Genomic DNA, 25,369 nt, shown 5'->3' with positions numbered 1-25,369 from the left:
TTCATTTCATAGCAATGTAATTTATTTGTCATCAGATGAGCACTCACAGTCGGGACTTATGAGGCAGGACATGGAAAATGCTGGCAAGTGCATGGAGGTGGCAACAGGGGTCTGGACCTTGGTTTTCCTACTAGTTGGTTTTATTTTAATTACAAGTTTAAAAAGATTATTTCTGTCCTTACTGAATTCTCTGTGCAGCAATTCCTTTTTCCTAGTGCTGGTATCTCTCACATGAGAACAGGTGAAGAATGGAATATGGCACTCCCTGAAGCCTGTGATGAGTGAACAGGCAGGTATCATTCCCCACTGGATGTCATCCTAATTAGCATCTGTGATTGCTTTGAAGCAATGAGAACTAAGGGTCTGTCTGCCAGACTGTGCATCCTACACACACAGGTTCTCCTCTGCATCCAGGAGACAGGGCCTGGCATCCACGGGATCACACCTGCTCTGTGCTCCAGGCCTGCAGGTGGGCCAGGTGTGCTGCTGTCACCTTGCTGTGACTTGCTGTGCTGTTCTATCTGTTCAGTGCTTTCCAGCATTCTCTGGTGCTTGGGGTTCATACTGTGCTGCCAGTGCAGAGTTAAATGTCCCTGTACATCAGTAAGACACGGTTCAGACAGGTAAAATGATGGCCAAATATACTTCAATTGTACATCAGTTACTTCTTTAAAAGTGGCACTGGACTTGAACTTAACATATCAGATGACCTGGCATGTTAACAAGCAGAAGCTCTGTGCAGTTTCCCACTTCAAGCAGCATGTTCTGGATCGGATTGGAAGGAGTGGGAAGGAGACACTGATCACGAGAGCTGAGGACTGTATTTCACAGGGGCCATGGCATGGGGAAAGCCAAGATCTGCTTGTGTGAAGGCAAAACAGGTGGGTTTTATTTGTAGCAGCCCAGTAGATCTGAGCATGCCTGGAGTGAGGTGAGGTGCTGTGTTCCAGCACAGGGGCCTCCCCGGCTGCAGAGTGTTCCCTTGAGTCACCCTCCCCTGCAGCCTCAGCTCTCCCCTGTTGTCCGAGCACCCTTCCTTCTCCAGGTGAGGTTTAGGTGCTTTCTTCCACCAGTGTGGGGGAAACCACTTCCCACTCTCCATGCAATAGTAAACTTCAGTCTTTTGAGAAAGGTTTTTCCTGCAGGAGCACCTCCAGTGATGTCCCAGCCGACTGCAGGGGCTCAGCCTGTCCCTGCAGGTACTGCTCAGGCCATCTGAGCTCTAAGAGTCCTTTGCTTTTCTCTCCTTTTTTGCTCTAGATGCCATTAAGGTGAAGAAGACCCTGGGGCAGAGGTTCCTCAGGTAGACAGCCAGGAAGGGGGTCAGGCCAGCCACGAGCACTTCCTTCTTCCTCTGTCCCACTGCATTGAGAACCACCTGAGCCACCTCGGCCGCCGTCTGTCCCTGGGCCGTGGTCTTGTCCATAACTGCCAAGGGAAAGCCCAGTGAGCACCAGTATCAGCAGGTAAACCCACACTTAGGTACCTCTCCTAGAAATGCTTTAACTGTACATGGCTGCTTGTACTGGCTTTTACTCCAGTTGTGTAGGGGAGCACAGGCAGGCATAACTCATGGTTGGGCCAGTAGTTGCTGTCTAGGAAGGTTCAATTTTGGAGGTTACTGTTCCTACCCTGCATCCCAAGTTGTTTTTTGATCCTTCAGAACTAACCTGTGTCCCCATTAGAGGCCATGTGTTGCAAGCACACCTTGTAGCAACCCGGTGAGGTGGAGATGCTTTACAAATAGGGCACCAAATTGTATCTCACCTCCATAGCGAGATCCATCTGCTGTGATAGCGTTGAGAGAGAGGTTTGTCTGGATGTATCCGGGGCTCACAACTGTCACATCAATGTCATACTGCTCCACCTCTGCTCGCAGGCAGTCAAAGAAGGCCTGGGTAGCGTGCTTAGAGGCAGCATCTGAAAAACAGGGAAAGGGCTGCGCACCGAGGAGAAGGAGCAGGGGTGAAGGAATATTCACTGCCCAAATGGCTTTTTAACACTGCAGTGCAGCCACTTCTCAGCAAGAACCCAGCAGCTGTTCTCCAGCTTCTACGTTTGTTTTTGTTTAGTGAATGGCAGCAACAGGTAGTGGGAGTGAGAGGCAATTTAGGAAGGCAAAATGTAAACTCAAGTTGAAAACTGGCTGGGATCCTGAGCTTACTATCACAGCCCTGCCAAAGCACTCCAGGGTGAACTCAGGCTGCCTTCCACTCCTGATAAAGGACACCCAAAGCCTGGCTTGGGAAGTGCTGGTCAGACAGGCTGTGGCTGGGGAGGGCAGAGCTGGCAGTCCCTGCACGGTGCTGAGCACATGGGACTTGCAGAGCAGGTTCAGAGCTTGGCTGCACACAGGTCAAAACCAGATCTCACAAGCAGGCAGGAGCAGGGAAACGTGGCCTAGGGCAGGATTTCCCCCTGTTAAATGGCTGAGTGACTCCGTTTCCTTGCTCCCTTCCCATATCCATGGTCACTGCCACCACCTCACCATGGCTGCAGGGCTGACCCCAGCAGCACGAGCTCAGCATGGGCTGCACACCCTGTGAGGGCCCAGGCAAGGGCCCTTCAGAACACAATTCCTGGAGCACTCACACCCACATCACCTGCAAGACCCCACGGCTCGGACATTCCAGGCTCTGCTCCACTCAGCATTGTGCCTGACCCATCTTATGCCACCACCACTGTCATTTCAGTGTTTATTTTCAGTGATTTACAGGTGCTTGTGTGCTAAACACTCTACTCTTGGTTCATCCATCTTTTAAGAGGCTTTTTCCAGTAATCTCACCAATGTTATTTCTTGTCGTAGCTGATTTAACATGAACCATTTGCTGGATCAAGATGACTATTTAGGCTTTTATTTTGGCGTTGGTTTTACTAGGGCACTTCATAAATTACTGAAACAAAAGGCTTCTAGTTTTTTACTGGAGATTAACCAAGCAAACAGCAAGGATAAAATGCAATCAAATTATGGATTTATAGGGACTCTCAAGTGTTAAAATAGGATTATCAAGGTGTTTTCAGGACACTGAAAATATATTATCCTTCTCCATCCCTTAATAACTTTGGGATAGGACTCAGGTTTTGTATTTGAGAGTACCTTCCTCATCTTCTCTCAGTGATTTGTGACCACACTGAGGGTGATGCACAGCTCTGCCTTCCCTGCACGCAGCCAGCTCCATGGAGAGCTAAATGTGGAAACAGGAGCCAAGTATTTATTCAGCCTGGTGCCCCAAATATGTCTTTCCCATCTTCTGTGGAGGTACTTACATGCAGATCTGAAAGGAATGCTTATTTTGCCTTGAACGCTGCTGATGGCCACAATGTGGCCTTGTCTCCTCTTGATCATGGAGGGGAGAAGTGCTAGCAAAGGACAAAAAAGACTCATTCAGACAACAGTCCTGCCATTGCTGCTGTCAAGAATCAAAGCTTTCAGAGTGTTTAGAGATGCTGAAGTGAATTGGATCTCTTCCCAAATTCCTGCCAGCCTAGAGTCAGGAGATGGAACAAGGAATCATCTCTAATCAGGCACTTCCCACACAGTCCTGCCCAAGCACCTCCTTAGGCCTGTCCATAACCCAAAACCTTCCACCCACCCTTCTCAGGCTGCACTGCACCAGGTACAATCACAAACACAGGTTAAGCTGTGCTTAGTTGTGCTGGTGTGCAGGGACCTCAGCCAAATCCACGTGGATCACAGGTACCTTTGGTGAGGGCTACAGGTCCAAAATAATTTGTTTCCATCACTTTCTTATCCACATCCAGTCCCGTGTCCACGATTGTGCCTCGGAAGCTGATGCCTGCGTTGTTGATCAGTATGTCCACGTGACCCAAGTGCTTCAGGATCTCCTCAGCACCGTTTAGCACAGCTTTGGTGTCCGAGAGGTCAAATACCACAGCGTGGGGTTTGTGTGTCTGCGAATAAATCAAAGTTAGCAAAACACCAGTTGAGGCTGTGCTGGTTGTTTACACTCGTGATGGGATTTTGCAGCTCTGGAAGCACAGGAGCAGGGCCATCCAGACCTTGTGCTGCAGTTCCATATGGCAGGAACATGACAGAAGCAGGTTGTGCTCTTGTCTTTGTCTGCTCCTTCCTTCTACCTGAGCCCAGGAAAGGGGCAAGGGAGATCTTCTTCAAGTACTGAAGTTTCCTGTTGTCTTATTAAAGACAGTGCATCTGAAAAAGTCAAAACTTAGCCCATGTGTTTTCTACAGAAGCCAGCAATATATTTTTTTGCCACTGTCAGCAGAACTAGACATTAAAACTAAAAGCCAGCAGAAGTCACTTTTTCAGGTTCAGTATATGACATACAGGTGTGAGGAGTCTGGGCATTGCACTCCCATGCTTTCCCTTCCATTTCTAGCCAAGAAGCCTTTCAGATGCCTTATTTTTGTAGGGTTTTTACAAGAAATGACATGCCAGCTCAATGTATCAACATCTATCCCTAAGCAGAGAGTTGCATTTTTCCTATTGCTCAACAGAACAAGCCACAGGCAGTTCTGTAACCTCTGTTAACACCACGAGCAGAAATCCCAACCACACAGAAGCCTGTCCTCCTCCCACACTCACCTTCTTCCGGTGATTCTTCACAGCAGAAAGCTGCTCCACCAGCTCCTTGAGCTTCTCACTGTCTCTGCCACACAGCACCACCTTGGAGCCAGCTGCATGGAAAGCTTTGGCACATTCTTTGGAGGAAGCAAGGAAGAGAGCAAAGTAAGCATTTGAATAACAAACAGCAGATCCACATCAAACCTGGTGATAAGTAAAACCCCTGTTAGCTGGCAGGGGTCTGAGGTGGCTTTATGGCTCCTGAGTAATGGTCAGGCTGATTTACAGCAAGGTCACAGCCACGTGCCACCCTCCTGTGAGTGTGACAGACACATGATAGTGGTGAGGCAGCTGCTGTGCTCACAGTTACTGTGCTGGTTATGCAGTTATTGTGCTGTTTACACACCCTCCCCATCAGCTGGCTGAATTTGCCTGTGCCTCATTTTTGAAGTTATGCCCTTTTCAAGAGGGACCACAGTTACCTTGTGTGTGTCATCCAGCACAGTGGGGAGTGGAAAGTTTGGCAAGGTAGCTGGGAGTACAACATGAATGCAGAACACCAGTTTGGGAAGTTTTAGAGAAACAATTTGGCTTCTGGCTTTTTCAGGATTTAGGGAAAAGACCCCTGATAGCACAAGAACAGTGTATCTCATTCTTTGCTTTGATGAGCTCTGCTTTACACAGGATGATTAAAATTTTCCTTAACAGATCAGACTTTCTTGCATCAAAATCTGCCCTGGCTGTAGTTATAACTGACGTGGGAGTGCAAGCCATGCCTCTCAAAACTCGGAGCAAAGGAACTTTCTGCTCATCACTGCTTTATTCCAATAGCTGCCCCTTCCACAACCCTCTGCCTGTCCTGCCCTTGGTACCCTCCTTTGGGTCCATACCTTTTCCCAGGCCAGAGGTGGCCCCTGTGATCACCACCACTGCTTCCTGCAGGTACGCTCGCATCCGCATCCACTGCAGGAACCGGAAAAGGCCAAAGATCCCCAGGCTGCCAAAGAGCAGCGGGACGATGACTGTGCTTGTGAAATCCATGAATCTTCCCTTCTGAACAGTTTTCCTAGAGCCACAGGATGAAAGGAAACAGATCATTGCACCATGAAGAAAATTAGAAGAGGCTGGAAAACAAGGGGGATTATTTTTCTTAACCTTGCTTTGGACCAACACAAAAAACTAATCCCATACAGAGGTATCATCAACAGATTTCCTCATCCCTGCATTTAGACTGTGGAAAGTTCACATCAGTACCCAATTTTAAGCATTTAAATGCTAATCTGGACATCCCAGCAGGACACTTGGCATTGGATCCTGTCAGCTGTCATGTAACAACTTGGGTTCAGAGATGCTGTTCCCGTGTTTTGCTCTGAATTCACCCTCTTGTACAAAGTGTATTTAAAGTTCCTCAGGGCTGGGATACGTCTCCACATTCTTCTGATTGTAATAAAACCTCTCAGATTTCTCTAGAACAGCCAGTACCACAGTACCTACAAGCCAGAGATCAGTTACTGTATATTATCCCAGATGGATATAAGCCAGTCTGTATTCTGGAGGCTCCAGGTTCTCTCTCTGAGCAAGTTATTCGCTTAACGCACTGAAATCTCATCCTGGAATTGGATTCTGATACCAAGGCATAGCCCTAATCTCCTTGCTAAGCCATTCCTTCAAGGGAGTAGTTTTTATTACAAGCAAAGAGCAAGTGAGACTTCTGCTGTGAAAAGGCCACTGATTTCCCCACTGTATTTACCCCCAAACTTTTATTAAAGCTTGATGTCAGAGTGAAGTCAATGACAACCCCTTCCTGGAATCTGTACCACTTCTGGGTCACACATAAAGTCAAAACCAAATCCCACTGTATCTTCCCTTCCTCGTCCTTGTGCAGACAGACTTTGAACTCTTGCAGTTCAAACTGCAAGACAGATCTTTACTAGGAAGATACTGGAAAGTTACGGGCAAAAAACTTGTGCTTCTTCAAACGAAAGGCACAAGAAGCAGAAAACAAGAGGTAACTGCAATGCTAAGCCAGAATTTAGTGTCACTGAGTGACATTGAGCTTGTATGGAGCTGAGAGGATGGCAGAGGCTCTACATGCCATGGAACAGAGCTAATGTGGAAAATATCAGGCTTTCTGGATGTCCATCAGGGGCCTGGAGAGAATTCCTCAAGTAGCTGTTAGTGAACAGGCTAACTTTCTGAAACAATAGTGAACTGAATAAGGTAAATATTTCTGGAGGTACAGCTGGAACACAATAATATAACACCAAGACAGCTCTAAATAAATTTGACAAGATCTAAAAATAAAAGCCATCAAGTTGGTACACAACTCTTCTCCAGGTCCTTTGGAGCTTCCCACTCCTGAGCTAACTCATGTGATCCACTGTGCAGCACGCAGGGAGACATCCAGGGCACCAGCTCCCCGGGCACAGGGAGTGTGCCCAGAGTGGGCAATCAGAAACCCAAAAGGAGGAGTCAACTCAGGCCACTGGCAAAGCATCTTATTCCTCCACCTCTGTGCTGAGGGAGTGCACACAGGGTGTGTCTTGTACTGGTTTACAGCCAGGGACTGGTAGAGTTGATTTAACATAAGAGAGTGGATCTTCCCTAAAATAATTCTTGTTTAGACACAAGGCCACTGGCCTCTTTAGGCTGGATCAGAAGGTTCAGCTGGTCACTGAAAGCAGCTGCCTTTTTGTTGCTTCTCAAAGGTCTATTGAAATTCAGAGGACGAGATGTGGGCAGGGACAACAGGTGCTGTGCTGCCACTGGGCCTGCAGGACATTTTGGAATCAAAAATCTCCAGCCCCCATTTAGCCCCTTCCATTATTCCCAGAGTGGGAGCTGACAGGTGCAGTGGCACTTCTGAGCACAGGCTGAAGTGGAGGCACTGGAAAAATCTGGCCCTGACCAGGTTGCTTCTGATTTCAGTGAAATGCAGGTGAGAAGGTAACTGGGAAAGGGGAGCTTTCCTGACACCTTTCCTAATTAAATCACACTAGGAGATGGGAGGGAGTTCCTTGTTTGATTACAGCATGGTTCTTTCACATTCTTTGGCAAAAATAAAGGTTGACTTTGCAAGGCCTGAACTCTCTGTCACTGTGGAAAAGAGCCCCCAAACCTACCAAATAAAAGCCATATTTTAGACACATCGCATCCATTGCTCCTCAGTATGGACTACTTTTGCCTGGTTAACTTAAAACAATTATTATTTGGTTAGTTTCTAAATAAAAAAAGCTCTGCCTTTAATTCTTTTTGATTTGAAAAATATTTCCAGGTCTTCTATGGGTTTTATTTTCTTTTTTTCCCCCTTTTTCTCCATATTATAGACAGGAACTGAGCAGATTATCCATCTCTGCCTGAGGTCTGCAGCAAGCCAAGAACCCAGTCAGCAGCAGCAGCAACCTGCTTTGGCAGCTTCCAGACTGGAGTTTGAATCAACAGGTAACCAATAAACTCTGGGGAGGGGAAATGTGGGATGGGGGAGAGAAAGGAGTGGAGCAAGAGAGAGAAGGATTTGCCAATCAGAGATTTGGATCCCTTTCCATTAGGGCACGTGGATGCAGCACCTTCTTCCAAGGAAGGTGCTCAAATGGCCCCTTAAAAGAGCCCCAGAACAAAGAAAATCTCAGTTCACTGGAAAGAAAGATTTCACTGGAAAGAAAAATTTCTGTAGCCAGTTTGAGATGAACTGGTGTCTCAGACCTCCTGCTCAAAGGTCTGAGACCCCACTGTCACCTTTGTTCAAAAATTTGGGTATTCACACTGAAAAAAACCCTGTTATTAACAGGTAATGTTTATGACACCAAGTTTTCAGCAGGAGAGAAGCCACTGCTCATTAACAGGTTCAAATCAAGTCCTGTAATTCCCAGTTCTCCATCCCAAAAGGCAGGATTGGAACATGCAGGTTATTAGAGAGCAGAAATAAGAACACTGATAATGTGAGCAAATACAGGTGACTGGAAACTTTTTGAAGGCTTCCCATAAAATAAATCACAATAATCCAATTAAAAAAAAAACAAACCAAAAACAAAACAACAAAAAACCAAAACTTTCCCCTCAAAACAAAAATTGGATGTTATCCTATGAAAGCCAGGACAATGGTTTCTCAAGGAACAAGGATTAGTTAATAAGGTCGTGGGTTCACTAAAGGCAGCAAAGATGAGATCAAGTCCTAAAAGAAACCAAACCCCTGAGAGCTTCCCCAAAAAACACCTCTTTTGTAGCTTCAGCCTCCCAGAATCACATTGTCCTTTACGTGACGAGTGGCAGCAACTGGGGTGCTTCAGTCCCAAATCCAGGGGAATAAAAGGAAGTGGGGGGAAAAAAAGATCTGGTTTTCCTAAGGGAGAAGCACAGCAGCTCTAGGCTTGATTAGTGGCTTTAGTCTGCAGAAAGCACAATGTCCTACCTTAGAAAAGAGCTCACTTGCAGTGGCTCTGGGTTGGTGTCTCCCTCCGGTCCCGTAACAGCCCCCACTTAAATTTGGAAGTGGCAGAGATCCAAGCAAATGTGCTGTGTCCAATGCCAGCTCAGCCAAGAGCTGCCTCTAAAAACAAACCTCGGGAATATGGGCTGTGACCTTTCCAATGGGGAAGAGAGGGGGGGAGAAATTTAACCCCCAGATTGAAAAGACAGAAGTGAAGCTCAAAATGACACAAAACTCACAGTGACCCTCTGATTGTTTCTAGTACCAAATGATTTCAGAGCATCCATAAGGACCAGTGCTGGTCTTTCCATGCTCTGGATGGAAAAAAAAATAAAAAGGCAATTTGTAAATCAGCTGTAATTCTCTATTACTGTAATTAATTTTGGGGCATATACTGATGTTACAGTGCACACTCTGAATGGGTGTCAAGCCAGTAATCTCCCCTGTGAGGGTGCTGAGGCCCTGGCACAGCGTCCACCCGGAAATCCTTGATTGGTGTTTGGGACGGAAACAAAAGTGGCACGATTAGAAAATTAAAAAAAAAAATAAAATTTGTTGTGCCAAAGAAACTATTTAGCAGACGTTTACCAAATCAAGAATCGCCTAAAACAACTTGAGAACAAGAGAGCTGGCTGAGTATCTCCTATATATATTAATAACATATAATTATCTATAATTATGTATTTAATGGCGGTAACAGCGATGAACTCTGTACTGGGGAGCGGAGGTCCCAGGGCCGCGTTCTCCCAACCTCTCCCGCATTTCCCAGACTCCCACCCCTCACAGGGCCGCTCCCGGGTGTCTCCTGTCCCCCCCTGTCCCCTCTTGTTCCCTCCTGTCCCCCCCGGCCCGACCTGGCCTCCGCCGCCGTCACCATGGCCACCGCCGGAAGTGCCGGGGACGGGGCACTTCCGCCCGGACTCCCACTGATGGGCGGCCCCGCCGTGACGCCAACCGGAAGTCCCTGCAGGAGGGCGGCTGCCCTCACCGGTCCACCCGCCCGTGCCGCCCGGCCGGGGAGCGGCGCTGCCGGACAGGGGTTCCGCCCTCCCTCCCCACCCCCGAGGTTCCCCCTCGCGTGGGCGTTGCCTGTCGCAGAATCCCAGAATCCCACAGTGGGTGAGGTTGGAAGGGTCCACAGTGGGTCACCTTGTCCAACCTCCCTGCTCAAGGAGGGTCATTCCCAGAGCACATGGCATGGGCTGGTGTCCAGATGGTTCTGGAGTATCTCCAGTGAGGGAAACTCCGCACTCTCTCTGGTCTCTGTTCCAGTGCTCGGTCACTGCACAGCAAAGAAGTTTTTCCTCATGTCCAAGTGGAACTTCCTGGGCATCAGATCTTCCCATTGCCTCTTGTCTCATTGCTGGGCACCCCTGAGCAGAGCCTGCTCCATCCTCTGACACTGACAGACATTGGTGGGGTCCCCTCTCAGTGTCTCTTCTTGAGGCTGAACAGCCCCAACTCCCTCAGCCTTTCGTCATCACAGAGATGCTCCAGTCCCTTCATCATCTCTGCAGCCTCAGCTGGACCCACTCCAGGAGCTCTGTGTCCCTCTATCCTGTGTCTCCTCCATGCTCCGGCCAAGCTGTCCCTGGGCTGTGCTGGGGGACCCCAGGGTGCTGTTCCTGGGGCTGGAGTGCCCAAGGATGGGTGGAAGGGGACAAATGGGAAGGTGAATTCAGCTCGGCTTCACCCAATATCTGCAGCTCATGATAATTTTTGCCATCAGATTCAAGATACAGAGATTTGGCTGTTCCAGAACAGCTGAGCTGGGCGGGCTGTGCCTGTGGCTTGGTTTTGGGGAGTCTCTGTAATTAATCTGAACTCCACGCTGGGTGTCCTGATGAGCCTGAATGAATTCCCCTCTGCAAAGGCAATATTTCGTGTGCACATTGCTGATTACACCAATCTAAACTCTGTCCTCTTTGCTATCTCTACATGAAGGTTGAAGGTGCAGAAACACGATGGAATATCCTGAGTTAAAAGGGGCCCACAAGGATCATCGAGTCCAACCCCTGGCCCTGCACAGGACAACCCCAAAATCCCACCACGTTTCTGAGAGCGTTGTCCAACAGTGTTGGTACATGACAGGACCGCACAACATGTGTGACTGTGAGGAAGGATGGGTGAATTCCTGTAGGAGGAGAAAAAGAGGCATTTCTGCAGAGCCCCTTTCAAAGCCATGAAATCTAAATTTTCTCTTTTCCACGAGCTCTGTGTGGGAATGGGACCTGACTGTGCTGCAGGTTCTACAGCTTTAAATCTCCTCTCCCAGGTGCTGGCACTGATAAGGGGCAATAGCGCAAACCTGACCAGGCCTTTGGAAAGCTGAGGCCCCCGTGATCCCAAAGCCCAAAGTCCAAATGTGTAAGAGCTGAGGAAGGAAAGGCACATGGCTTCATCCCAGCACAGGGAGCTTTTCCACCTATTACAGTGTGTGTGAGCAGAAGGTACTTTTACAGATTCAGAAACACTGAAGTGTTTTCCTGAGACAAGGGCAGTTAATCCCAGATGTCTTTCCCCATGAACAGCAGTGAGATAAAGGACAGCTTTTTATGACAGGTCTTTGAAAGACAGTTCTGTCATAAGTTTTTATGATAACTTTGTTCTGTCCCTCTCTTTTAATAAGAAAAATATTGAAATGAATTCACAGCTTCAGCGTAAGTTTGTCATTAGTAAGGGATTGATACTTGAGGGAAAAGGAGAAGAGAATTCAAGATCTTCCTAAAAAGTCACATTCTAAAAGGAATGGTGGTAATGCACTTTTTTGCCTTCAGGACCAACGTGAAACGAAATGGAAGAATCAATAATTTTATTTGCAGACATGAAATTGAAAAATAGAACCCAGAAGAAGGTAGTTTATGTCGTGGCAGCCCCTGCAGGGAGCTGTGGTCAGTTCAGTCTTCTGTAAATCAGAGCTGGAAAAAGCCATTTCAGAGCATCTTTCCCGCCCAAGTGGGGCAGGATGAGCTGTACCCTAATGCACAGGATGGCAGTTACCTTGGAGCTGTGCCCAAGCTCCTGTGGTCACTCACCTGGTATCTGCCAGGCATTTATTTTAACAGGGAATGGTCTGTCACCAGACTGGCAGGTGCTGGCAAAGCTGATTGAAACCAAGTGCCCAGTGAGTCATACAAAAAAAGGGTCAGGCTGGAGCTGCAATTAGATAGGGAAATTCATTGAAATAAAGCTTGACTTTGTTGCTTTGATTGGGGTTCCATTTTCTTAGGTTAATCTACTGTAATTAGCAACAAATTCACCTCTGATTTAAACCTGCTGGTCGACACATCACACACACTGGATGGTGGTTAGGTGACTTACATATGTCAACATGTCTTTGTTCTCAGAAACATTAGTGGGGAATCTATCCCAAATCTAGGACTGGTTTTGGAGGCCGTACGAGCCCCAACTGGTAAATGTTGGTATAATCTAAAACCACGCCTGTTGTTTTTATTAGCACTCAAATCTCTCCTCTTTTCTTTCTCACCATGTCAGGCCACAACTGCAAAGGGCTGGAATCCTTTTAGCATGTTAACACTTCCTTGACAAACATCCTGCTGTTCTATTGCTGCTCTCTTGAAGTGCAGGAGCTCTTTTTTTTTGGGGGGGGGGGAATCTCCAAACTCAGGGAACTATTTGCACTTGTGTTTGGTGTCATCTGCTTTACTGCAATCATCACTGAGTGCAGATCTGCAGCCTTTTAACCCCAGTCTCTAGGGCAGCAATTTTGTGCCCTAGTTCTTCTGGGCGCTTATTTGTCCCCTTTTTTTCCAAGGAGTATAAGATGTAGCTTCTTTCTGTAAGAAAAGCTTTGGTTGCTTACCCTAAGAGCAAAGATCTGGGCAGAAATCCCCACGGGGTAACAAAAACCTTCCCTGGGGAAAACATCCTTGAACTAGTTTGAACTGAAAGCTCCCGATTTCCCACTGCCTTTGGCTGGAAAATATAAATGTTCAAAGGGCTGTGGCATGATTAGAGATTTTCTTGTCTCACCTTCTGATATGAGGGTGCAGGTTCTCCTCCTTCCCTCTCTGCTCCCATAGATCAGGTCTATAGGAGTGAATGAAAACAGACCAGGGTGGTAGGGGAAAAAAAAACAGAGAACTATGATGGAAAACAGAGAAATAAAGGCTTCTTGGGGCTTCTCCCATTCGTTGCCCCTGCAGCTCTTTGCACATAGTTGCCTGTGTCCCTTCCACACAGTGGGCCCAAGAGGTTGGTCTTGATTTTTGCCCCCATGGCAGTTCTGGTTTGGAACTGGGCTCTGACTCAAGGACATCAAACTCCTTTCAGAGAACTCTCGCTGGACACTTGGTCACTGTTTCTCTCAGCTCTTGTCTCTGGGAGAATTTTGCTGTAGGTTCAGTTCATTGCAGTTCACTCACTGGTTTTTTCCACCACCTGAGTATTATTCTTCTTTTCCAGTTATTTTCTATAAGGTTTGGCTCCAGTTGTTTATAATTACTGCCTTCTCCAGACCCTGCACTGCAGCATTTCCAAGCTCAGTATGAGAACAGTGTAGACTTAGTGGAAACTGCCTTTCTGATGTGTGATCGTGCTGCAAATCCCCAATCCTTGCGGATAACTCAGAAGCTGGGGAAGAGGGAGAGGGAGCAATATCCTCTCCTGCAGCTGAAGATCCTCAAACATACACCACGACCATTTTAATGGAGCTGAATCCCTCCAGGGAAGATAACAATGCTTTGTCACACACAGAAATGGCAAAGCTGAGGTACTATTTCCATGAAAAGATGCTAATTGTGGCTGTTTAAATTGCTGAGGGGACAGCTCAGGCCCACTGAAGAGAAATATCTCCTACATGCAGCTTCACTGCTCTCAGGATACCCAACTCTGTCCTTCCCTGCTGCCTTCCCTCCTTGGTTTGGAGTGGGAAAAGCAGGTAAGGGCTGTGGGCTGGGCCCCCAAGAGCTGTACATGTGCAGGGGAGTGCAGAGCCCACCACTCTCCTGGGTTTTGGTGGGTCAGGAAGGAGTTAAATGACAACAGAGGGAGAGGCTGTGCTATTGTTCAGGCATCCCTGGGTCCAGGGTGGCTGATCTCTATTCCCGGATCTGCCTCTGGCTTCCTGCACGACCTTGGACTGCTCACTTACCTTTTCTTTTCCTTAGCTCCCAAACTACAACATGGAAATCATTCTCTTCCTGTGGTGCCCCGTTCCCTGCGGGTTTCAGTGGGGCGATGGGAGATGATGGGAGGAGGGGAACACGTTTCCGCTGCAGAAATATTTACGCAGAGGGCAGCAGCTCGGGGGCATGTTCTTGTTCGTTCGGATCCAGCGCGGGCTGCGCATATTTGGGTGATATTTGGGTTTTTTAGAAGCAAACCTGTGGTGAAAGGCAAATGTTGGTGCAGCTGCCCAGAGCGCTGCCAGCTGCAAGGAGCCTGTTCTTCACTAGATGGTGCTTTGATCAAAGATTTGGATAAACGCAGTTCTTTCTGCACAGAATTTCCTAATTTTTCTTCCCCAGTCTCCATTCCTTTCCCTCTCCTTTCTGTGCTTTAACACCACGGGGGACACTTAACGATGCTGGATATCGAACCAGGCTAATCTGTGGTACTGCAGGCTCCAGGCACCCACCAGCCCGCCGGGCTCCTGGGCTTTGGGGTTTGAAGCCTGGATCAGTGCTGCTGGGCTGTGGCAGAGAATTGAATTCTTTCCGTGTTTTCTATTCCCATAAGGAAAAGGCTTCAAAGAGCAGGTCCCCTCCCCCTCTCTGCTGGTGAAGGGCATTTAGGGAAGCTGGGAAAAAAAAAATCCAGCTCTGACAGACGCATTTATTTAACAAACCACTGCCTTTCCCTACCTTAGCAGAAGACTGGTTGGTTTTTAAAAAGGGAATTGCTGCTTTTATGTCCATCTTTGTATTCAGGGGATGGTTACCTAGCCAAGGTCATTGCTGCTGCATGCCAGGATCGAACAGGGAGCCAGCCTCCTCTTCCTTGAACGAGCACTGATTTCGGTGGGGCTCCCCCAAGGAAAGAATGGGAATAGGATTGGATCTGCAAGCACGAGGTCCCAAAGTCCACAGGAACAGCCTCTCCTTTTAGAACGGCAGCAGAGGAGATGAATGAAACTGTAATCAAACATTTCCTGTGCAGACATGCACGGGGAAGGGCTGTGCTGCCATCAGCCGTGACAGCCCGTTCCCAGCATCCCAACCCGGCACGCACATGGGATAACCAGGTGCTGGGCCCCTTCCGCGGCTCCCTGAGGAGGGAGCCTGGAGGAGGGAACCTCGCCGAGGTTTGTCCCTGCAGCCTGGTGATCCCAGTTCCCCAGTGCCAGGCTGCTGGTCCCTGTACCTCAGTGCCAGGCTGGTGTTCCCAGTGCCCTCGCAGGCTGCCAGCAGCCACCCCGACACTCCCATCGCGTCCACCTCCCTCCCAGTGGAATTTTACAAACATTAATGAATGGGGCTGGATCGCTGCTCCCACCCAATCAGCCGTGCACAGATTCAGAGTCTGAGGCCAGGAAGGGTTTCGCTCCTGCCCCTGGCACTGCCCCAGCGGCAGCGATTCCATGTGTGCGCTGCCAGGGCCGGTGCCCGCAGCTTCCCGCCCCTCACGTGTGGAATGTCGTGCTCATGGAAGTGACGTCCCCAGAGCAGGGACACGAGCGGTGCTGAGCTGCGGTGTGACACAAAACTCCTCTCGGGACTGGGAGCTGACAGTGATTTATTTGTCACCCCCCTGTTGTCGTCGTCCCGCTGCACATACATTTGTTCACCATTAGTAAGATATCGGTGGTGACTAAACCCCGGGTCTGCATCGCACAGAAATTCGCCCAGAACTGCAGGGATGGAGAGTAAGAAGTGGGGACAGGGCATTTCCTCACATCTATTCCATCTGGAGAGCAAGCCCCTCTCCCAGTCCTTCCTGGCTGGCAGGGAATTGCATCACTGGCTCGTGCAGATATTTTTTTTCCCCCCTGAAATGTGCTTGTTTTATTGTTTTCCTCCGATGGAATTTGCCAGCGCGTCCCAAATTATGTGGTTCTGAAATTTAAAAGCAACATACCTGTGTGGAGGAGAGAGAATGAGTGGTTTTCACTGTGCGAGCTGGCTCTCCCTCCCCTCCTCCCTTCTCCCCACATTCCCATGTGTTGTGGAGCCAGATGCTCCCGGAATAGTTTGGGAATGAAATGTCACCGTTTGAAACTGGTGAGTCACACTTTTGGGAGGAGGGGAGGAGAGAATCTGAAATCTTGCCGTGTGGCAGAGCGTCTCCTGGTGAGTACAGAGAGATTTTTAAAACCACAGACTCCCTGATGATGGAGTTGAGGGGCTTTGAATAGAGGCTGCTGGGTGTGTCCACGCTGCTGTTTGCAGGAAGATCTCAAAATCCTCTGCAAACTTGGATTTTCTTCCCAAACGTGCCCACTGCAGCTGGACTCCGGTGCCTCCTCCAGCAGCACTGGGTTCTGTCTGTCTGACAATAACACACCTACAGTGACTCTCTTAATTAAGTCTCCCGCACTGCTGCGAGGTGTGTAATTACAGTGAGACCTGACTTAAGCAACTACTCGAGGGACTAACAAAAAAAAAATTCTTTACCAGAGCAGGGAGGAACAGAATTTTATTGAAGACTTTTTTTGGGATCTTTTAGGGGAAGTTTATTAAACAAAGGGAGGTAATTACTCCAGTTTCTTCCCAGTGTATCCCAATATTAGAATGATGCTTTTAATATACTGGGCATTAACATAGTCAGGGGTTTTTTTTCTTCCAAAAGATGATCTTGAGTTCTTTTGTCTTTTAACAGAGATTGCTATGAAAAAGTGTGAATTAGTGCAAATGGTGGCAACGATCTTGCGAAACGAACTATTGTTTATCAGAACCTCAGTAGTTTTCCCTCCTTGCCCAACCCCTGGGCAGTGACGAACTTTTTTTTAGTGAGAAAGCAACATTCAGGCTTGCAGTTTTAGGATGTTATAACCACCCATTTTCACCACTCTACATGGCAGCTCGAGCTAATGTGTACCAAGAATGGTGTGTCTTGATGTAGTTGTGATACTAATGGTGTCCCCTAAAGAGCTGTAGCAGTTCCAGGTGGACTGATTTCAGATGTTGCTGCCCCAGAGGTCTCAGTCCTGTCCCCGAGGTGGCAGCTGGACTGCATCACCACTCACAGCCTGGAGTATTAATCTAAACCACCAACTATTTCAGGTTCCTTTGCTATTCTGAGCATCGTGGTGACACGGAGGAGAGAAGATGTGCCACCCATCCTGCAGCCCCTGCTCCAGCAGTAATGATCTCCAGCTGAAGGACAGGAAGAAGCTGGAAATAGTAATATCAGAAATAGTTCCCGGAGGGGCTGTCAGCCCTCGAGTCCCACCTCCAGTGGCATTCTGAGTTCATGCTGTGAGTAAAACTCCCGAATTTCTCACCAAGCCTGCAGTGAACTTGCTGGGGATTTTGCAAGCCTAAGCCCCGGGGGGTTTGATGCCATCTCTGTCTGTTTTATTTGGAAGACTGAGCTCAGAGCAAGATTTTATGAAGTGTGCATTTCTATCTCAAATTTTAGACAGCGTTAACTAGAAACCCACATACTCTGGATTTGACAGAAATCATCTCTGGCTGCAGAGATTTGCTGCAGAGCCGAAGGTTTTCTTTAATACTAAATAAAATAACCCCAGAGACAACCTCGAGAAGTCGAGTCTGTGTGCCATTCCAAATGCAGTTTCTCAACAGCAAAGCCTGTTTATTCTCTTATGTGTATCATTGTTGCCCTTTTTATTTAGCTCAGACTGTTTTCAGTGATTTTACACTGCAGGGCTGCACTGAGTTGAACCAGCAACGCTGCAGGAGCTGAAAGTTGCAGCAGCAACGTAGGAGTGAGCCAGGGAACCAGGTAAGAAAGGGAACCCCTCTGGGTACCTGCTACACCTTCAGGTTTGAACTTTGAGATATTCCAAACCAGTAACTCTTAAAGAGATGTCAATGTCAGTGGATCATCAATTCTGAGGCATAATGACAGTATTTAAGTGCTTGATATATTCTTACCTCTGTTCATGCTGGCATAGGTGTCAGCCTGGTAGGTTTAGTTCCCCAGATCCCTAATGAGGATTCCCTTTAGCCTGCAGTTTCCTGCAGATAACTCCCATGATAACGCTGGGAGTAAATACTCCCAATGGAAAAGTAGCTTATTTCTCAGAATGAGGTTATTGTCCTTGCAAATTGAGTAACAACAGATGAATTTACTGAGTATACAACTCACTCAAGTACTGCATGTTTCAAAGATAGGTGATGATTTCTTTAAAACTTAATGGCTTTTTGCCCAAATCAAAGGATTTTTGTCTCATCACCTACAGTGGGATTTCCCAGGGGACTTGAGATAACATCCTCAGCCTCTTGGACCTTGGCAAAACTGATACATAATGTGTGGAAGTCTTCCCAACAGGAACAAGTAAGCCTGGGAGGCCAAGATTACCACTGATTTGGTTTTGGGGGGGAAAAAAAAGAAAAAGACAACTGAAATGACGTTGGACATTCATTAGCAAAGCATTGTCAGAACACAATAGAAGAACAGACAAAAGCCAGTCCAGATTCTGTGGTATTTCCTAAAGGGCTCCCTCTGGCACACGGCTGTTCCCTGCCAATCCTTCTGTATTGTTTTTGATAATGAATAGAAGCTGAACAGATGATTGTTGCATTGTCCACTAAGTGATTCATTTACATTAAATAGTGCTCCAAAAGTAGGCTTTGGGTGGACTTTTTTAGTCACTTTTGTTATTTATTTATACAGTTTAATTACCATCTTTTAACTCTCCACTGTAATAATTATTTCCTGATTGCTTCAGCTAAATTACACGGGGTGTAACTCCTCTGAAGTCAGCAGCCCAACAAGCCCTGACATAAGAAGCAGCATCCCTGCGTTTTCAAAGATGCTTAATTTTCAGTGGCCACCTCTAGAAAACTGCCCCTGATTTGGGAAGGTGCCGAAGTTCTTGAGCATCCCTTGTGTCCCTGGTCCCTGGCTCTGAGAGCTGGGCTACAAAACACAAACTTTACTGCATAAACCATCACAATTCCATGGATTTCCTTCTTGATCTCTCAATTCCTGCTGCATGTCTGCACCAAGGTTCTTGATTAACCCAGGACTTCCCTTACAATTCCAGGCTTTTCTTTTCTTACAGAGGTCAAAAGTTTTGGTGTGGTTTGGTTTGGTTTGCAGCTGTGACAGATGTTAGGTACTCCAGGGCGTATTGTTGGAGAAGAACTTCAGTGTAAGAAGATATTTAGCTCCAAATCCATACCAGAACTGCAGGACCACTAATTTGGATGTACTAATGGATGGGGGAGAATGACACATACTGAAGGGCTTTTTGATGGTTGAACAATCTCAGAAAATCAACATCCAGGCCTTTTCATCTCTAGTTGTCTGAGAAGCTGCATGGCTTTGTTGAATGCCTGCCGTTACATCTCAAAATCCCTGATCTCCTAATTATTCTCTGTCCCCCATTCGATGTAGAACAGAGAGGTTCAGTGTGGGCTTTTGGTTCTGCCTGGGTGAAACAGTCTGAGGGAAGGCAGCAAAACAGTGATAAAGAGACGGGAAGGGAACAGTCCTAATAGCATTGAGTTGTTCATATAATGTGGCCTCAGTTTAAATCTCCCAGGGAAGAGCAAAGCAGCCTTTGCAGTCCCTTCTGACATTTGCTCAGTCCCTTCACCATCCCGTTGGGAAAAACGAAATTGCCAGTCCTGTGCTGAGATACAAAAGAAAGAGCAGAAGTTTGTTTTGATGGGTTTATATGCCTGTACCTGCCAAGATGAGGCAAGACTGACTTTTTGCAACCAGTTTCCTACCAGCTCCTAAGCCAAATGAGCAGGGAGGACAAAAACACTCTGTAGCCTTCCAGCTCTTTGCCATTTGCTCTGGCTCCAGCACCTGGGCAGAGGCTGCTGTGTGGCTACGTCCAGTTTAGGCTTCTGCATGTGTTACATTTCTGTTACTCTCCTACAGAAACTGCCTTTGCCTGGCCTATGATTAAAGCAAACTACCCACCCTTAGTGCCTCCCTGAGCTTTAGCCTTCTTTTGGGTTATGTGGCATCTTCACAAACCCAGATGAAACTCAGCAGACGTAGAAATAAGCTCAGCCCTCCCTTTGCACAAACCCACGAGGTACTGCCAGGGTTTCCCCCGCTGCCTTCCCCTGTAACCCTCCAGCGTTGCTCTCCCTGTGTTCCCGCTCTCCCAGGAGCCCGGATCGCTCTGTGCTCAGTGGCAGGCGATGAAATCAAACGCTGCATTAGCAGCTCCATAATAGCTGTGCTCAGTGGAACCCAGCTCCCTTCATTAATCCAGAGAATGAGAGTTGTTTTCGTACATTTGAGAAGCTAATTATTTAAGTGCTGGGAATTAAGGCTCATCAGATACTGGAGGCTGAGTTTGGTTTTGCTTCCCAGGGGACGGGAATGAGACCAAGGGAAGCTGGTTTTGCACAGGTGAGCAGTGCAGCAACTCACCAGTACTGGGAGCTGGGAACAAGAACCCTAACCCTTGTCCACCTGATGCATAAAAGCCCCTCTCTTTTTACATCCCTGTTCTTCCAGATATCATCCAATGATTCAGAGAAGTTGTGGATGCCCAGAGATATCCAGAGAAGCTGTGGCTGCCCCATCCCTGGCAGTGTTCAAGACCATGTTGGACAGGACGTGGAGCAACCTGGTCCACTGCAAGGTGTCCCTGCCCATTGCAGGGGTTGGAACTGGATGATCTTTAAGGTCCCTTCCAACCCAAACCATCCCATGATTCTCTGATTCTTCCCATTTAAATACATTTTTAAAGTCATCACTGATCAAATACCTCCATAGCTTTATTTTTTTCTGCTAGGAAAAGGTGTGCCCCACTTGTCGCTGACCTCACCTGGATATTTTGCAATAAATTAATATTGCCTTGTCTCAGGTGGGTTTTTAGAGAGGGAAAGAACCTCATACCAGCTGTCCTTCTTCAATCAGTTATCCTTCATCTTTACCTTTGACCACCATATTCAGGGAAGGGTTTAGATAGAAAAGCTGCTCCCTGACCCAACAAGGAACATTCCAGTGCTTTGGGAAATGGAAGATGAACAGGGTGAAAACCCCCCTTGTCTGTGGGAAACCACAGATGAGGCCAGATCTGCTGTTCTAAACAAAGTTTTTACAACAGAATGACTTGCAACAGTAGATGGGTGCTTTTGAAATTCTTCCCAGAAAGTGACAGAGAATCAATTGATGTCATTGCCAATAACTATAGGCTGAGGAACAGGGATGGGGTTCTGATAGTGCCACTGGAGGGATCCCCTCTCTATTACAGCAGCTTGCCAAGAACAAATGTTTCATTTTTATGGAGATGGCCAATGTCCTGCGTTGTCTTCAGAGACTGAGGGAGTGAACTGTTCTCTGTGTTCACTTGAAGCCAGATGTTAAAGTATTGTCTGGATATAATTGACTTGACAAATAGCAGGAGTGACATTTTAGCTCCATTCAAGTCAGTGGCAAAATTCCTGTTGAGTTCAGCTGGGGCCAAGATTTCATCCTATGACAGTGCTGACGGGAAATCTAATGAATGATCTCCAGAAAAATAAGCACAGGCATTGTGTTTTTCTAGGACTCTTTTCAGTCTATGGGCCGTGAATCCTTGGAGTTCTGTGCACTGCTTTGAGGAGATCTGCAAAAACCATTTGATTGTCAGTAGATTTAAGTGAGCTATACAGGAGTCCGTGATTCCAGGGGAAAGTGTCAGGGGTTGGATTACCAAGTTCTAAGTCAGTTTGATCCATTGAAATCCACCCATCTGTGCAGTCCTTGGACTATGTTGCTCATAGTCCTGATCAAAGGGAAAGGTTCCTGTTTACCTGAGAGCTAAATTGGGCATTTTAATGCATATCATGGAAAAGCCTGCCCAAGTGATAAAGTAACAGTTGATTCATGTCTATCCAGAGGAGTCTAGAAGTGCCACCTTGGGATGACATGGATTGAAGAGGCAGTTACTCTGCTTTTCCATGTGAAGAACGCTGCTTCTTCCCAGCTGAGCTATCATGAACGCAGATGACTCTCCGGAGGAAGACATTGCTGCACATTTGCAGTATGTTTTAGCTACTATCAACATTTATATTCCACTGGCATTTGAGGGTAAGCACTAATTAGCATAATCATCAATGCTTTAAAATTAAAAATTCCTCCAAGAGACACAGGAGGGATTGAAACTGTTTCCTTCCCCCAGAGGCAAACCCTTTCCCAAGCTATCTGCTGCACCAAAAGGCTTTATTCTAGAAACACTCCCAAGCTATGCCCAAGAGTAAATTAAACTACAGCAAACTTGTAAACCCATGTGTGTGTGTGTGTGTGTGCAGCAAGCAGGCCCTGATTTGACAATTACTACCTGATAAAGTGTTGTCACTATTTTCCACTCCTATTTTGTTTTGGCTGCTGCTCTGTGCTGTTGTGTCACCTTTGTTGTGTGGGCTGCAACAAACAAGAAGTGTTTGTAGAGTTGGAAGTTTTTATACTTCCCAGGAAAGATCCTGGTGTCTTCACAAGACTGAAAGCAAAGGGTTTAATGACACTGCCCTCCCCCAGAGCTTGCCTCAAGCTCCCCCAGTCAGGAGCTGGCTTCAAAAAATCTCAAGAGACATTATTTTCCACATGAGTTTAGAGAGGATTTTATTCTGGTTCCAAAAAGATTTACAACAAGAACCTCAAGTTGAATTTCTAGCTTAAAGACCCCTTTTAGTGGAGAATAAGGTGCCAAGAAAACCTTGGGGGAACTCTAAATTTGAAAGGTAACCTCCATACCTTGGAAATGCCCCCTAAGAGTTGATCTTTAAATTTCTCCATTGCTGCCTTTTGGAGGTGAGAGTGGAGTCTCAGCTCACAGTGACAGCAGGTGTGGTCCAGGATGGGTGTCCTGTGTGTGGGTTCATTGTGGCTCAGAGGATGCTCCTCACATCCTCAGCAGGTCTTCAAGCTGTGAGCAGGAACCTCAGGGAGCAAAAGTAGTTAACTATGATTGTTGCTCTGGAAATGGCCGGGGAGAAAAATTAGTATTTTTCCAAAGAAAATATTTACTTGAGAGGAAAACACTAAAAATTGTAGGTGTTTCTTAAAACAGTTGTGTTTGAACTCACAGTTCTTGTTATTTCTGCACAAGACACCACACCCTACGTGGAGTAACCACGGGGACTCTGCAAGACAGAGCGGCACAGAAATCTCCGTGAAAATTTCAGAGCCTGCAGGACACTGAACATATGTATTGTCTTCTTGGTATCTATTTTTTCAGCAAGATGGACTTAAATTTCATTGGCAGAAATTCTCTCTTTTATCTTTATCTCCTGTTTTGATGTGGTAGTCATGGAGAAAAGCCCCAGATTAGTAACAGTAGGTTGGTGCAGAATAAGAATAACTTTCTGCTTGGATTTAGACTGTAGAAATATTGGGGGTTTTGTTTAACTGGAAATACTCAGATGGCAGAGAATAAATATTAGATGCTGTTGGGACATTGATCACCCATTCCATTCCATTCTATCCACCTTGGACTGATAATCCTTAACTTCCCTCTCTTCTGAGGGATGTTTAGGTGGCTTTCACAAGGAAGGGGCTGGCTCTCTGTGACTGCTGCTTTTGAAAACTGGTTGGTTCCCCTGGGGGTCAATGTACTTTTGCCCTGCTACAGGTATCAGGGCGCCTGAACCCTTGGAACTTATTTTGGGTAATAATGAATGAAATGGGCTATATTCTGAAGCTGAGATGCCTCGAGCAGCACAAGAAAGCCAAATTCATGAGGGTGGGTGGCGTTGAGCTGCCACAATCAGGTGCCTGTGGCTAGAAGTGTTGTGGGCAAACACACCTCAGAGGGTAGTGGGTTAACCCAGGAAGGATGTGCAGCCCCTGTGGGCTGCATGGGATGACTTAATAGGTCTGATGATTACGTAGGATCAAAGAGAGGGTATATCCTCACTCCAGATTTCACTCCTAATCTTCTGAAACATTCAGTGCAACTTGTGCACACAACAGGATAATCAGGCTCTTTCCTGGCTCTCAGCAGCTTTTTTCTTCCACTTGTGGGGCAACTCTAGGTTTATTGCTGGACTGTAATCCCCAGACTGCATGGAAGAGGGATTGCAGGGAGAGGCTAACAAGGAGTACGAGCCAGGAGACTGAACATTCCGTGTTATTACAAGTGTCCCATATGGCACAGGTGTGTTGGCAGGACAGGGTGTCCTGCTGCTGCCTCACCCCCTGAGGTTACAAACCCGGGTCTGTTTGCTTTGCCACCCAACATTATGATTATACACAAATCATTAAAAACTCTTTTACTCCCAGCTTCCCTGCTCCCTTTTTTAAAATGGCAGCACCTCTGAAGGAAATGGAAAGCGAGTCTGTCCTCAGGTGAGGGTCACAGATGTCTCTGATTTCTGGAAGCTGCAGCAGCAGATCAAGGAACTGGGAACCGTATCAAAATCTGCCAGGTGAAGATTTCAAGGGTACAGCTCCTGAGAAAGAATGCAATTAGCACTCACTGAGGAATGGATGGATAAAATAACGTGGTGGTGCTTCACCACTTGTTTTCTTGTTGCACAGTCCTTAAGAAGCCTCTGCAAAGCCTCCTCTCTCTCTCTCCAGAAACCACGGCAAAATTCCCATCCCCTCCCTCTTGCCTAACTCCATTATGTAACCCTATAGTGTGTGTGGCATACGAGCTGAAAACTATGTACAGATTCCAACGTTTTTCACCGCCTCCCCATTTCCTTGTATAGGAAAAAACTGAAACAACACCAGTTCTGGTTATACACCACTTTTTGTTTCTTCCCTATGGAAACACCAGGCCGAAGGAGGGTATGGAGGGACCATATATGGCCGTGGGAGCTCCTCGGAGCGCGGTGCGGAGCTTCTCCCCGGAGCGCGGCGGTCCCGCTCCCCTCAGGAGATCCCTCTTCCCTCAGGAAGCCGCGGAGGGAGCGGCGAGAGCGGCACCAGCGGATGTGACCGCAGCGCAGGCTGCGCTGGGAGGGACCGCCCCCTCCGCGGCCTCCACCAATCCGCTCTCGGCTTGAAACATGACTGACGGCCGCTTCACCCAATCATACCGCTCTACTGTCCAAGCAAGCCCCACCCCTTCTCTCCGTTGGTCTCATGCCCTGTCAATCATCCCTCTTCCGCCCCTTTCCGTCAGGGGGAAATGCTCCGTAGGAAGGGCGGGGGGGAGAAAAAAGGGAAAGCAACCAATGAGACTGTAAAGAAGAATGGATTGACAGGCGGGCCGACCAACCGCTGCGCTCCATCCCGCCGCCGCTCCCTCCCCCGCGGGTGGCGGGGCAGAGGGGGCGCCCCTCCCGCCCCTTCCCCGTTGGTCTGTCCCACTCCGGGCCGGGCGGGCTGGGTTGAGTGAGCGGCTC

At 47.5% G+C, this 25,369-nt stretch overlaps 1 protein-coding gene and 1 long non-coding RNA gene across 5 annotated transcripts; one reads left to right on the top strand and one right to left on the bottom strand.

Annotated features, from left to right (window-relative positions):
- On the bottom strand, positions 1–9,917 carry DHRS7B (dehydrogenase/reductase 7B). Of its 4 annotated transcripts, XM_027683555.1 has the most exons (9): positions 9,827–9,917; positions 9,212–9,286; positions 8,955–9,092; positions 5,437–5,612; positions 4,568–4,683; positions 3,702–3,912; positions 3,268–3,360; positions 1,768–1,920; positions 1–1,428 (listed from the first exon to the last, which is right to left on the bottom strand). In XM_027683555.1, the coding sequence occupies exons 4-9, from the start codon at positions 5,585–5,587 to the stop codon at positions 1,223–1,225; spliced, it is 930 nt and encodes a 309-aa protein (XP_027539356.1). In that variant the 5' UTR covers positions 5,588–5,612; positions 8,955–9,092; positions 9,212–9,286; positions 9,827–9,917; the 3' UTR covers positions 1–1,222. The 4 variants fall into 4 exon arrangements, with proteins under 4 accessions (XP_027539356.1, XP_027539355.1, XP_027539357.1 ...); XM_027683554.1 differs by lacking the exon at positions 8,955–9,092; XM_027683556.1 differs by lacking the exon at positions 9,212–9,286 and having other exon boundaries at positions 8,955–9,125; positions 9,827–9,842.
- LOC113967719 lies at positions 1,354–17,650 on the top strand. Its single transcript, XR_003534271.1, has 3 exons — positions 1,354–1,466; positions 7,873–7,987; positions 17,156–17,650. It is a non-coding gene; the product is annotated as an uncharacterized LOC113967719 (long non-coding RNA).
- Positions 17,651–25,369: the final 7,719 nt, after the last annotated feature.

The sequence above is a fragment of the Neopelma chrysocephalum genome, unplaced genomic scaffold (assembly GCF_003984885.1).
Source record: "Neopelma chrysocephalum unplaced genomic scaffold, ASM398488v2 Primary Assembly neopelma1_65, whole genome shotgun sequence".
NCBI lineage: Eukaryota > Metazoa > Chordata > Aves > Passeriformes > Pipridae > Neopelma > Neopelma chrysocephalum.
Note: the sequence above shows the minus strand (reverse complement) of the source record. Positions and strands in the feature narration are given on the sequence as shown.

Coding starts and splice junctions, on each gene's coding strand:
- DHRS7B (XM_027683553.1), bottom strand. CDS start 9,849: ATGGTGACGGCGGCGGAGGCCAG. Junction 4,684..5,436: donor CACCTCTGGCCTGGGAAAAG/GTATGGACCCAA, acceptor CTTCCTCCAAAG/AATGTGCCAAAGCTTTCCAT. Junction 1,921..3,267: donor CATTCCTTTCAGATCTGCAT/GTAAGTACCTCC, acceptor CCTGTTTTTCAG/ATGCTGCCTCTAAGCACGCT.